We start from the raw sequence: 13,578 nt of genomic DNA on the forward strand, positions 1-13,578 counted from the left end.
GGTGTGCACAGTGGGGTAGGTGAGGGACTCTGGGCACTTAAACTGAAAAGTGTGAGCCTCGAAAGATTTGGGGTGGCGCCTGCAGAAGGTAGAGGGGTATGTGAAGGGGACGTGGGAAGACTGGGATGCAGTACCTAGGCCAAAGCTGGGGCTGGGGGGACCTCCCTGCCAGACCCCTAGATGGAAAGTGGCATGGTCCTTCTGTGCGACTCCCTGGTCTTTTGTTTCGTTTTGTTATTGTTTTGTTGAGACAGGGTTTCTCTGTGTAGCCTGGGCTGTCCTGGAACTCTCTCTGTAGACCAGGCTGGCCTCGAACTCACAGAGATCCGCCTGCCTCTGCCTTCCCAGTGCTGGGATTAAAGGCGTGCGCCACCCCCGCCGGACTCTCCCTAGTCTTGACTGCCTTCTGGCCAGTGGCTAGAACTCTCCAGAATATTGTCCCCAAAGATCCACAGAGTACTTTGACCCTCTAGCCCTGCTTCCGGCCTGTGGGCATAGCTACAAAAAGATCTGCTGGGAAAGACATGCTTCCCACCGGCACTGCTCTGAGTGACCTCGAGTGGCCTCCGCCGCTGCCCCTCTGAACGTCCAGTGCCTTGCCACACAGAAGGGCGCTGGTTTGTCTGGGGAGAAAGGACCCCAGCCAGCTCTGGGAATGAGAAGCCCGTGCACTGGAACCTGGAGGTAGAGGTCAGCCGACCATGCCTGACTAATCAGAGTGCTTCCTTCCGTGATGGGGGCCTGCTGTGATCCCTCGGCCCCTCGATACTCCTTCCTCGTGTCATTCTGGGGTGCTTCCCCTTGTAGGATGTTGATATAGGACCGTGTCAGGAATGAGGGATGATTCCCGTGAGTCAGGTACCCGGCTCCAAACATTAGAGACTTATTGAGAGCATGGGGTAGAGTGGGAGAGAGCTCAGGTGAGCCTCAGCGATTTCCCTCCCTGGCCCGAGTCCACTTGGCGGGGTGGGGTGGCCACAACTTCTCCTCGCTGCTCCTCAGCCTCTGGGCTTCTTAAAAAAAAAAAAAAAAAAAAAAAAAGATTTACTTATTTTTATTTTATGTGCACTGGTGTTTTGCCTGCATGTGTGAGGGCGTCAGATCTCCTGGACCTAGAGTTACAGACAGTTGTAAGCTGCCATGTGGGTGCTGGGAATTGAACCCAGGTCCTCTGGTAGAGCAGTACTCTTAACCAATGAGCCATCTCTCCACTCCCCCCACCCCCCACCCCCCCCCTTTTTTTTTTTTTGGTCTCAGTCTGGGACAGGGGTCAGGGAGAGAACTTCAGGCTCGCCCGAGTCACCTATTATTACGGATTGTTGTGTCGCCTTCTACCGGAATCCTCCAGGGCTTGGCAAAGCATGGGACGGGGTGGAGATCATCTCAGGTTGAAGTTTTATTTGTCTGGGGCTGAGCAGGCACCCAGCTTTGTTGACAGATCTCTTCAGGACACCTTTCTAGCAGGCTTCCCTCCTGGAAAACTTTCCCAGAGTCTCCGTCCCCAGCTCTGGTCAGAGCTCATTTTGACGTTGGAAGCGCCTCGCACATCTCTCTCCTCTAGAGCCAACCCCTCAATGGCGTTTGAATAGTCTTCTTGGCAGAGACGCTTCTTTCGGTAGGGGACATGGCAGAAGAGGAACTGCACACTGCTGTGCTCAGCAGGCCATGGGGAGACCCAGGCTTTCTCGCTCAGCCCCCCGGCCTCAGCCCTCTTCGTCTTTCAAACCCTACCCCTGAGCCAGAAGACCTTAGGCTCTGGGCCTCATGCCAGCCCCTCAGCGGCCCCAGCTCTACACATTGGCATCTTGTTTTCAGAGCTTAGCATTTGCCAGGTCAGGAGCCCTCCTGATAATGGGGCCACTTCGGCAGCCAGGGACAGATTCCTGCCAAGCCTGGGGCAGTTTCTTTGCTATCAGGGCTGCTATCTAGCTATGTCAGGGAATCTCTCATGTCACCAGCTCCCCATCAGCCAGCCCTCCATGCTTACGGGTTCATACACAACCTGTTCGATCCTGCCATCCGAAACCGCCAATCTCTGACTCCTTCACGGCCACCTCTGCCCCTGGCAGAAAGGGTGGGCCAGAGGCCTGCCTGGATGTGGGGAGGAGTCCAAGACCACTCTATATCTGCAGAGGGACAGTGGCCCGAGACAAGTGCCCAGACGGGTGATGTGAAAGGAACAGAGTCCAGGATGGACACTCGTCAAGTCTTGTCCCTACACCTTTTGGGCCATGACATAACGGCCGTGGCCTTGGCTTCTCAGACCATAGCCTCTGTGGTCCATGGATGAACGTGGAGTCCTGGTGCCTGGATCCTGGCTTGAACTTGGGCTTCAAGGCCTGCCAGTCCCAGCTGCCACCACCAGGATGCTTTCCTCATTTCTCTCCTTTCTTCTTCTTGGCCTCGTTCTTCTCTTCCTCCTCTACCTTGATAGCCACCGTGTCCACACTGTCCTTCTTCTTCTTCTTCTTATCCTCTGAGGGTGGGGGAAGAGGCCGCAGTGGTGAGAGAGGGAAGGTCCCAAAGCCCTCCTCTCTGCCTTCCCAGCCTCCCTTCTCAGATCATTTTTATTTGAGGTACGTGTGTATGCATGCCTGTGTGTGGTGCTGAGTGTGCACATGTGTGGGCATGCACATGGAGACCGGAGGTCGGTGCTGAGTGTGCACATGTGTGGGCATGCACATGGAGACCGAAGGTTGGTGCTGAGTGTGCACATGTGTGGGCATGCACATGGAGACCGGAGGTTGATCCTGAGTGTGCACATGTGTGGGCATGCACATGGAGACCAGAGGTCGGTGCTGAGTGTGCACATGTGTGGGCATGCACATGGAGACCGGAGGTTGATCCTGAGTGTGCACATGTGTGGGCATGCACATGGAGACTGGAGGTTGATGCTGAGTGTGCAAATGTGTGGGCATGCACATGGAGACCGGAGGTTGGTGCTGAGTGTGCACATGTGTGGGCATGCACATGGAGACCAGAGGTTGATGCTGAGTGTCTTCTTTGGCTCTCTACCTTATTTACTTATTGAGAAGCCTGGAGCCCACCAATTTGGCAAGACTAGCCAGCCAGTGAGCTTCAGGAACCTTCTGTCACTCTCTCCGCAGCACTGAGATTTACAGGTGCATGATCATGCCTGGTTTTTGTTGTTTAATTTTTTTTTTTTTTTTTTTTTTGTGGGTGCTGGAGATCCAAAGTCAGGTCCTTGTGCGTGTATGGCAAAGACCTTACTGGCCAAGCCGCCTCCCCAGTGCCCCCCCCCAACACACACACACAACTTTTCTGCTACAAATGGGCTCTTGTTTTAGCTGCCTGGCTCTGACCAGTTCTGCACTCTGGTCTCCTGGGACAGTGCCCAGTCCCTTCTCTGAACCAGCTGCAGGGAGACAGGGTGAATTAGGACAGCGGGACTGAGGAACTGGCTGGCTGCGGGATCCAGGGCTGGCTGCCATGGGACTGGAATCTACTTACCTCCAGGGATTTCTGTGAGTTCGTTAAGGGGAGGCACGGTCTCCAGCTTGTCCGTGTACATCTTGGCTGCCTTTCGCTGCAGATACCGGGCCTCAATCTCCTTCCGTGTCCGTGGTACACGGCAGTTGAAGACACAGCATAGTGTGATGACTGTGTGGATGTCAGAGCAAGTTTGGCTAGGGTGGAGTCTCAGCCAGGTTGAGTGGCACCCACATGTTAGGCCTGACTCCATCTGCCCAGGCATGTCTCACGTAAGAGACTCCTGCAAAAGCCTGAGGTGACCTCCCAGGTGAAGCTGACTTTATGTGCTCGCCCGTGACCCATGCTTAGTGTGATGCTTTAATGTCAACTTCCTAGTAATTTGGACACGAAGCCTGGTATTTTCATTTGGACTAGCCCCACAAATTCTATAGCCTATCTTGGTCTGATAGTCTTTCTGATCACACTGGGTACTGGAGGAAGGTAAAGTGAAGGTCTTAGTTATGGCTCTAGCCATGGCTACCCAGAGTCACCCTGTGCTTCTGACCTAGGCCTCTCTGGGAGCTCCTAAGACACCCTGGGTTTCCTTCCCCAGCCTCCTAAGTGAAGAGGCAGAAGTGCCTCAAATACCCAAGGATGTGGATGCATCCTCCCCAGCATCCGGGAGGACAAGCCTGGGACCCTCCCCAGCATCCTGGAGGACAAGCCTAGACCCTCCCCAGCATCCCGGAGGACAATCCTGGACCCTCCCCAGCATCCTGGAGGACAAGCCTAGACCCTCCCCAGCATCCCGGAGGACAAGCCTGGACCCTCCCCAGCATCCCAGAGGACAATCCTGGACCCTCCCCAGCATCCTGGAGGACAATCCTGGACCCTCCCCAGCATCCCGGAGGACAAGCCTGGACCCTCCCCAGCATCCCGGAGGACAAGCCTGCACCCTGGCTGGGGAGAAACTGGGGAGAATGCCCAGACCCTGTCCTGGGCATTTACCTCTGAGGATGTTATTCCAGGAGTGTTTTTCTGGTTAAAGGCAGCTGTGCCCACGTCAGCTGGGGCAGAGCATAAAGCTGGCCCATCTAGTGATGTGCAGGGCAAGGCTGCCAGGACCTGGCTGGCTGGGCTGAGTTTATTTTTCTAAGGCTCCCACAATCTGACCACTGTGGCCCCAGCCCCTGGGGAGGGGGTGGGGCTGGTTCCTATTATAAATAATATGGCCAGACAGAACTTCCTGGCAGGCTACTGAGGTGCAGAAGGGCCCAGGCATGGCAAGCCAGGTCTATTTTGAGGAAATGGATCATACCTAGGTAGTCTGGGATCATCTTGTTCAACCAAAGTAATATCCCTTGAGCCAAATATTTTGGTTCCATGTGTCTCACCCAGATTTTCAGGATGGGAGAAGCAATGGATGGATGGATACATGGATGCACGGATGGATGCATGAATGGACAGACGAATGGGAAGGATGGTCCAAAAGCCTCCACTTCTGGGAGCCACCAGCATTCAGAGATATGTTGAGGGTGGGCAGAGCTGGCTGCACTATGTCCCCAGCATAGGGCTCTTGGGATTAGACCTGAGCCAGCAATGGACTTTTATTACCCAAAGTGCTCTGCTTTGGTCTTTCCCAGACTCCTGTGTGGGTGCCTTGGACTCAAGATTCTCCTTATGCTCCAACCCTACTGGCGTGGGTCATCTTGCCTGCTCACCCCACTGACACCCTGAGCACCCTGCCTGCTCAGGCTCCACGTGGTTAGTGCGGAGACCCGGGAGCTCAGAACTTCAGAGGAAACAGAACAGGTAGCTGTTGGCAGCCAGAGCAGGACTCACACACTTACATACTGCCTGGCCCTCCAAGCCTGCCCTACCTACCCTGGCCTGATAATTTTTCTTCAAAGAGAATGAAAAACTAAAGATGTGGGAATCAAGTATGGAGGCCCAGGAAAGAGCTGGGGATTTATTTAACCCTAGTCCCTAGCTCCGAGCGACTGTGTGTGTGTGTGTGTGTGTGTGTGTGTGTGTGTGTGTGTGTGTGTATGGCGGCAGCGGCAGAGGGGGGGCAGTGTGCAATGTTTCACTAATAGCTGCCTGGGTCCGAGCAGTCTGGGAAGCAGAGAAACTACATCACTCCCAGCAGCGATGGAAGGCAGCCGCTGCTGACCAGCTGCTCAGGGACCTTCTGTTCCTGCCTGTTCCCATTCTAGAAAATGAAGTTAGGGTAGGAGATGCTCTGTGTGGTTGATGTCCGCGTGCCTCTTCAGTCTGACTCTGTGCAAATACCGGGTGTGGCCCCAGGCACCTCCAACATTCACCCAGAGTGGAGCCTGGGGGAGGCCTCAGGTTCCTAGCCGGTACCCTCAGGGATACCCCAAAGATATTCCCTTCACTGCTCTGGGGCTCCTCAGGATAGTTGCTCCCCAACCCTGCTTTTGATAACAGGCGTGGTCTCCCTCAGGATGCAGGGGCTCTGGCTGCAGGTACCCCTTTCTCTGGGGTCTTCACTGAGCGGCCTGACTCTCTCTCGGCCTCAGCTGGGAATCAGTCAGCCCCTCAGATCTGGGAGGAGGGGGTATTCTCTCTGGAGGACACTTTGGGTGCCAGGAGAAGCATGTGCGAGTCAGATGTCATGTTTTGAGATCCCTTTGCAAGTGGATGGCTTCTCTGTGGCCACCCACCCAGCACTCTGGAGACTCTCTTGGGAAAGCCACCACTAGAGTACAAATGCCACTTCAGCCTCCATTTTGGGTGCATGTTGGTGATGTCCCACAGATATCTGAGGCCTGGCATAGAGACCAGCTTCCTCCTAGTCTCTGCCCATACCAGCCCCTCTGTAGTCCCTTCCCAGAACCCTCCCTCTGGTCCACAGCTCAGAAGACCCAGCCTCTGTGGGCCTTTGGAGGCAGATGGGCTTCCTCTCTCTTCACTGCCCCCACCCTTGGTTTGCACTTGTCTTGTGCTCTGGTATTCTCTCCCACCTGGCCTGCCTTTCATGGAACCTTTAGTCCTCCATCCTCAGCTTCCCACTGGGAAAGGGGGAAGGGGTGCATGCTAAGCCCCTTCAGCTACAACTTTGCATCAGTAAGAGTCCAGACTGAAGGAGAGGAATGGACCCCCTGCTTTGAAAGGAAGTAGGTATGAATCATTTCTGGAAAATGGCATTGGAGGAGGTAGGATTCAGGGCCTGGAAGCCACATCTACTAGGCGTCTGGGGAGTCCTTGCTGGGGCCCCTGGGTGTGGGCTCTCTGAATTGGCCAAACTGCAAGAAAAGCATCAGGAGGCCAGCCATGGGGAAAGATGACATGTCCTGGATTCAGTGGAGTCCCCTATAATTAACGTAATTGCCATGTGGCTGCTTCCCTGAGTCCAGCAGAAATCTTCGGGTCACCACTGGCCCGTCAGCCCTCCACAGGACTTGGCGTGAGTGAGGAGGTGCCAGAGACCATGGTGGGCCTCCTGTGGGTGCCTGACCTACTTGAACTGCCTGGAATTGCCGCTCTGAACTCAAGGGGTGCTGAAGGGGCCAAGGGTGCTGGAGGAGCTATGACCCTCCCGTGGTGGGGTGGAGAGAGATGGATGTAGCTACTCACTGATAGACAATACGAAGAGTGAAAAGATGCCCACCACATGCCACAGGCGCATGTCCCAGAACACCACGGTCTCCTTGGTCAGTGGGGGCGGCTTGGGCTTGGGCGGGGCCGTGCTGGGCTGTGGGTCAACAGAGAAAGGAATGAGCCAGGCACAGGCCAGTAGGCTGGGATGGGGTCAGCAAGGACTCGGCCCACACATTTTAGAATCCCCAAAATGTTTCAGACATTCACAACCAACACCCTAGACCTCAGAAAGTTCCAGATTTAGAATAAAAGCAGTGATCAGAGTCCCAGACCGTGGCACCTGGCACTTGGACTAGAAGAATGGTTGATGCTTTGGGGAAACAAGGCTCAAAGGAGCAAGTGTGGACACCCTGTCCCAGCCAGCTCTGCTGGGGTCTCGGGAGCAAGGCCAGGGGCAAGGCAAGGCCTGCATCATGGGCCCCGTGTGCTGCTCGGGTAGACCGGCTTTGTTCTCATCTCCCAATAGAGCTCTACTGCTGGGCTACAGGGCTCAGGTGCTCCTCACGCAGGTGTGCACACACTGACGCCTGTCCCACACAGGGCTCAGGCTCTGCTCACGCAGGTGTGCACACACTGACGCCTGTCCCACACAGGGCTCAGGCTCTGCTCATGCAGGTGTGCACACACTGATGCCTGTCCCACACAGGGCTAAGGCTTTCCTCACGCAGGTGTGCACACACTGACGCCTGTCCCACTAAAAGCCCTAATTCATCCACCAGAAGGCCAGCCAGGCTAGCCTTAGAAAAATAGTAATGTAGCGCCACCAGGTGGCTAAAAGATGTAAATGTAGCTAAATGTAGATCCACACTGCTCTGAGGATCTGCCGGCTCCTGGCTTAGGGACACTATCGTGTCTGTGTTTTCTAGAAGGCATAGTGATGTCTCGACTTGCCTGAGGGTATTCAAAGGTAGTTCTGCCTTGGGTTTCTAGAAAATACAATCTTCTCTGGGGGGATGGGGGCACACACCCCTGATCTATGTTTTTTAGAGTTGTGGTTTGCTCTGGGTGTGTTTGTTTTTATAGATGCTGTGTGTGCTAGGCCAACACTCTACCAACTTAGCTTCATTCTCAGTCTGTCCTGGGTGTTTCGAGGGTACGTGACTTTGTCCTGAGTGTCTATGGGACATGGCTGTGCCTTGTGGAATCTGAGAGGCTAGTTTTGACCAGAGATATAATCCTGTCTCTGTCAACCAGTTTGGCTAAGGGACAAAGAAGGGGGTGGGACCAGGCATTTGTGCAATACGTTGCCTCCTGAATGATCAGTAAGGACAGGCTTGGGAGTCCCCCGTGGCTATCTGAGAAAGAAAGGCCATCTGTCACGCAATCTCTCTCCAGCTCCCACACCCCCACTGGGGTCCATAAACACGGGAAGACATCTGCTGGGATCTGGGGACTCCCTCATCTAACAACTGCTACCCATGGGGCAGGTGGCACTCAGAGGAGATCACTGACCTATGCCAGGCATCTCAGAATCTCTGAGCCATAGACTGAGCTCTTTGCTCCTCACTAAGAGGGCCTAGAACAGAGACTCCTTCCTTTACGCTAGACCTCGGTTTCTCTCCCTGTAATTGGAGTGGGGTAGTGCCATCTACCTCTGAGAACTGTCCAATCTGATGGTAAAATGGGCAATAACATCCCACTAAATCAGCAGCATCCCTTGGTGGATTCGGGAACCCCTGTGCAGGCAGGCAAGTGTGTGGATACATGCCATGCGTGGGATTGGGCACATATAAATGGGCAGAGAGCATATGTGTGGTTGCAGCAATGTGTATGCGCTTGGGGTTGGTGACTGCAGCATTAGATTTGGGGGCTTGGCGGTTACTGTGCCCTGTCTCACAGGTCTGGTGTGTTGGTCTGACTGACTGTCTAACTGGAAGAACCTGACCAGGCTCTTGGGTGGAGGGTAACGGGTAACAAGCAGGCATCTTATGGTGGGTCCTGGTCAAGGTAGAAATTCTGAACTTTGGAGGTCCTGCCTCCTCCAGAGGCACAGCCTGGTGGACAGGGATGCTGCAGGGCCCGACTGAGAAGAGACGTGGTTCCCAGCCGGCCAGCATTTCTCCTGCTTCCTTGGAAAGAAGGGCTAGGCCTTGCTTGAGATGGGAGCGGATGGGCTGCAAATGTGATTTCCTCCGCTGAGCTGGGAGACGAGCTCCTAGGAGTGGGGAGGCTCCTTGCCTCAGAACTGCCTTGCCTGTTGCCCCAGGCTTTGCTTTGAGGACAGCTCAGTTTCTGTACAGGGGCCTCAGGGCAGCCGGTGAGAGACCTGAGCGTGCTCCCTGGGGCCCAGGCCAGGCTGGCTTCCCTTACCGGCCGGGTACTGAGGCTGACATCTGACTCCAACAGCCTCTTCACGGCCCTGGTCAGTTGCAGAAGGGAGATGCTAAACAGGAGTACAGGTCTCTACGCCATGAGACGCCGCCCTCAGGCCCTTCAGTTCAAAGTTATGTCTCTTTAAAGCCCTCTGAGTAGACTGGCTCTGTCCCACCCTGTCTCTCAGCAACTGCCTCCACTCTGCCCTGTCTACCCTGGCTCCTGGCCCTGACTCTTGGGTCTTCACCCTTTGCCTCCAGCTCCTGACTTGTAAGCCTGTTGGGCTACCTCCTCCTGGAGGGTCGCAGGTGGCCCCCAGCGGGGCCCTGGCCGCCTCGCCCCACCCATCTTCTTCACCTCCTTGCTGGGCAGTCTCCTCCCAGCTCTCCCACTCTGCGCCCTCTCCTCATTTATCCTCTTCCTTCCAAACAGGAGCTGTTCACGATATGTCCGCTCAGAAACCTTCTACAGCTCCCGTAATCACTAGGACCTATTTGGATCTTCCAGTCCCTGGGTCCTGCCTAGGGACCCTGGAGTACTTCCATAGAGAAAGGGCAGTTCCCACAGCTTACCCTAAATCCAGGCTCCGACTATCCCCCATTAGACGAGAAGTCAAGAAAGCTAAGGGCTGAAAGTCCCTCTCCCCATGCCCTAGGAAAACAAAGACCGGATGGCAAGGCTATTTCCCTCTACACAGACACATGGAGACTCCTTGCATCCCTGATGTCAGAGGCCGCGCTCTGCCATCAGACCAGGGACTCTCTCTAAGGGCGAGGGGCCGTGTCACCCCACCGGGCAGGAAGGAGGGATAGAGCCAGCTCCTCGCACCCTCACCCCCCTGCCTGGACGACGCCAGCGTCCCGTACCCTCCGTGATGTGGTGCCTCACCTCCACCAGCTGCGTGGCGACCCCCGCCAGGCAGGCCCCCAGCGCGGCGCCGCCCAGAGCCCAGAGCCGCCCCGCGCCTCTCCGCCGCCCGGCCATGTTCTCCCGCCGCCGCGCGCTCCGGCGCAGGTCCTGGGAGCAGGGGGCTGATGCACAGGGCTGCCAGGTGACTGCCCCTGGCCACCCGCAGGCGGTGACGGTGGTGGCGGCGGCGGCAGAGAATTCTGGCCGCGGGCGGTTGAGCCCGCATCATTTATTCATCGTGGGTGTCAGGTTCCTGGGACGCCACCTGCGCCATCACGGCTGGGATGAGGGTAGGTGTGGGTGGCACCGCCCCCTCCTCCGGGCTCTCGGACTTTTGTACCTCCCACTCCACTCCAAGGACACCGAGGAAGGGGAAGCAGGGAGGGAGAAAGGGACGGGTTGGCAGTAGGCCCTTGATCAACAGGATCCCAGCCCCACCCCGTCCCTTCCCTCTTGGGCCTCAGTTTCTCCACTTGGGACAAGGGGAGGGGCTGGAATCGACTGATCTAGAAGGCCCTTCCCATTCTGACGTCCTGAGTTTGGGGGGGAAATGGTACTGGACTTGGAAGGGGGCAGAGCGGGCATGTTGCCATAGTGACAGGCACTGAGGGATGTCCTGGCCTTTCTGGGCTGGCTTCCTGCCCAGAGGCAGCTCTGGTCACCCTGGACACCAGAGCAGGAGGGGGAGGGGGTATGGAGAATCAGGGAGAGTATAGTTAGAGCTGGCCAGATGTTGGCGTTGTGGAAGGACCCGCTCCACAGGACAAGGTCAGCTAGGGCCATTTTCTGACCCTGCTGACCGTCCTGCTATTTGCCTGGGCCTCGACTCTAGCAAGGTCTTGAAGTTGGTCCCCTACACTGTGGGAACATTGACTGCTCAGGGATGGAGCTTCTGAGCAGCTGGGGAGACCTGGGCGAGGGACTGAAGCCCAAGGGGAGTGTAACAGTGGGAGCTTGGAGATGCTACCGCCCACTTCATCTTCCTTCCTTCTTTCCGACATCATCAGCCTCTTGAGTGCTCGGAGACCAGGACTCAGCATCTATCTCTCCCGGAGAACAGCAGTGAAGGCCCGCCCAGGCTATGTATGGGGGGGGGGACACCTCAGCAAGGCCTTACACCGGGTCTCACAGGGCTCTGTCTTGGATGTACCCTTGATGATAAGGACTGAGCTAGGCCTCAGAGTGGAGCAGAAGGCCAGCTGCCCTTCAGGGACTTCCGAGGAAAATGGCTGCTGTTTGAAAAAGACTAGAGGCCGGGGGAGGGGGGGGCGCTATTAAAGAGAGTCTCAACAGTAGATGGCAAAATCTAGGGGTCACTTCTTCCAAAGCAAGCAAGAAGCAAAACAAAATCCAAAACCAACACAACATGATACCCCCCTCCCCCAGGAATGCTTCTAAAACCAAAGCATTAGCAACAGGTCTCTGCCTCCTAGTTCCACATGAGCCTCAGCCACAGGCCAGGCCAAGGAAGGGCCACAGAAAGCTATACTGATCGCAGTGGGGGTTGGGGAGGTGGAGGTAAACATCCTCAGGGCATGCGCTTAGAGAGGCAGGGGTAGGCTTTGATCAGGTGAACCAGAGTGTGACATCTGTTGCTCCTCTCTGCCTCTATGTTCTGACCTAGGGAACGAGGAGCCAGTGGCTATTACAGGGTTAATGGCAGGGAAAGGGGAGTGTGTGGCGGCTGCTGGCTTTGAAAGCTGGCTCACCTCAGCAGAATACATAGGACTGCTGCTCCCAGGACTGGGAGGGCACTGCTGTTCAAAGTTCATTGTCATGGAGGTGGAGAGACAGCTCAGCCGCCCGGCCGTTAAGAGCACTTGTCGCTCTTGCGAGGGGACCCGGGTTTGATTCCCAACACCCACATGGTGGCTCACAACCATCAGTAACCCCAGTTCCAGGAGATTGGATATGCTCTCCTGAATTCAACAAGCATGTGGTGTACGTCCGAGCAAAACATTCATACACATACAATAAAATAAATAAATTTTTAAAAATTAAAGTTCATTGTCTTGTCTGTCCACCAAGAAGTAGGGCAAGCCAGAACTGTGGCTCAGTGGCAGAGTGCTGGCCTGGCATACACAAAGCACTGTGTTCAAACCTCAGCACTGCAAAGAGAAATAAAAATGAAGGAAATGGAGGGAAGGAGGGAGAGAGGGAGAAAAGCCAGCTGCGTCTCTGCAGGGTCTCTCTCTCTCTGTCTCTGTCTCTGTCTCTCTCTCTCTCTCTCATGTTTTGATGTAGGGTCTTGCTGTATAGCTCAGGCTGACCTCAGATAGGGTCTGGAACAGAGCTGATGGCTCCCTGTTCATCTCACATGCCTTTGAATCCAAGTCTTTTTATCCAACGGGTGCCCCCTCGATTCCTCCTCCCATCTCTCTCTCTCTCTCTCTCTCTCTCTCACACACACACACACACACACACACACACACACACACTCGTAATACTGACATATAGGTTTCAAAATCTAATTGACTTAGAATAACAGGGTATCCCAAAAGTCTTAGTGTGGTAGTTTTAAGTTTTAATAATCAAAGAATTATAAAATCAAGCTATGAACTTATAAGAAATGTCATCTGATGACTGAAGTACCACACACCTACAATCCCAGCACTCAGGAGCCAGAGGCAGGAGGATCACTGTAAATATGAAGCCAACCCGGTCTACACAGTGAGTTCTGGGCCAACCAGGGCTACACAGAAAGACAAAGAAATAGCATTTGAAAGCTTACGGTTTAATCTTTTTTTTCCCTCTGAAATTGGCAAAAGGGATGTTAGTCAAAATTCACAAAATGTAGTTAATATAAGAGAATTTAAATAATTAATCTTTTAAATTACATTTCTTATAAATTTGTTGCTTTATTTTTTACATAGTATCTGTAGTTATTAAAGCTTAAACTCGGCCCTTGGGAGGTAGAGAGAGGATCAGGAGTTCAAGCCGTGAGATCTGTCTCAATAAACAACACCACGAAAAGCTTAAGGATACCGACAGCTGTGAGCCCTTCCGCTGGTCACCTGACCTTCCGTCCTAAAGGCTCGTCTTTATTTTTATGGTCATTGTTGAAGGCTGTATAATATAGTGTATTGAGTAAGAGCAAAGTCATCCATCTCATTCCACCAGCGCTCGATCGTTAGACGGTTGGTGTGTTTCCGGTTTTTCAATGAAAATGAAACTTACATTCTGATCAGAAAGCTGGCCTATGCTTTGAGGTCGTCTCCTCTGATTTCTCTCTTCTTCTTCTTCTTCTTCTTCTTCTCCTCCTCCTCCTCCTCCTCCTCCTCCTCCTCCTCCTCCTCCTCC

General features: G+C 54.4%; 1 protein-coding gene across 2 annotated transcripts; it reads right to left on the reverse strand.

Annotated features, from left to right (window-relative positions):
* Window positions 1-1,383: 1,383 nt before the first annotated feature.
* On the reverse strand, window positions 1,384-10,786 carry Tmie (transmembrane inner ear). 2 transcript variants are annotated; one of them, XM_015994398.3, is made up of 4 exons: window positions 10,258-10,786; window positions 7,067-7,150; window positions 3,472-3,621; window positions 1,384-2,476 (listed from the first exon to the last, which is right to left on the reverse strand). In XM_015994398.3, the coding sequence occupies exons 1-4, from the start codon at window positions 10,505-10,507 to the stop codon at window positions 2,376-2,378; spliced, it is 585 nt and encodes a 194-aa protein (XP_015849884.1). In that variant the 5' UTR covers window positions 10,508-10,786; the 3' UTR covers window positions 1,384-2,375. The 2 variants fall into 2 exon arrangements, with proteins under 2 accessions (XP_015849884.1, XP_006975582.1); XM_006975520.4 differs by having other exon boundaries at window positions 7,033-7,150; window positions 10,258-10,468.
* Between the last annotated feature and the right edge of the window lie 2,792 nt (window positions 10,787-13,578).

This window comes from Peromyscus maniculatus, chromosome 7 (assembly GCF_049852395.1).
Source record: "Peromyscus maniculatus bairdii isolate BWxNUB_F1_BW_parent chromosome 7, HU_Pman_BW_mat_3.1, whole genome shotgun sequence".
Lineage (NCBI taxonomy): Eukaryota > Metazoa > Chordata > Mammalia > Rodentia > Cricetidae > Peromyscus > Peromyscus maniculatus.

Coding starts and splice junctions, on each gene's coding strand:
- Tmie (XM_015994398.3), bottom strand. CDS start 10,507: ATGATGCGGGCTCAACCGCCCGCGGCCAGAATTCTCTGCCGCCGCCGC. Junction 7,151..10,257: donor TCGCCACGCAGCTGGTGGAG/GTGAGGCACCAC, acceptor GTTGACCCACAG/CCCAGCACGGCCCCGCCCAA. Junction 3,622..7,066: donor ACATGCGCCTGTGGCATGTG/GTGGGCATCTTT, acceptor ACATCCACACAG/TCATCACACTATGCTGTGTC.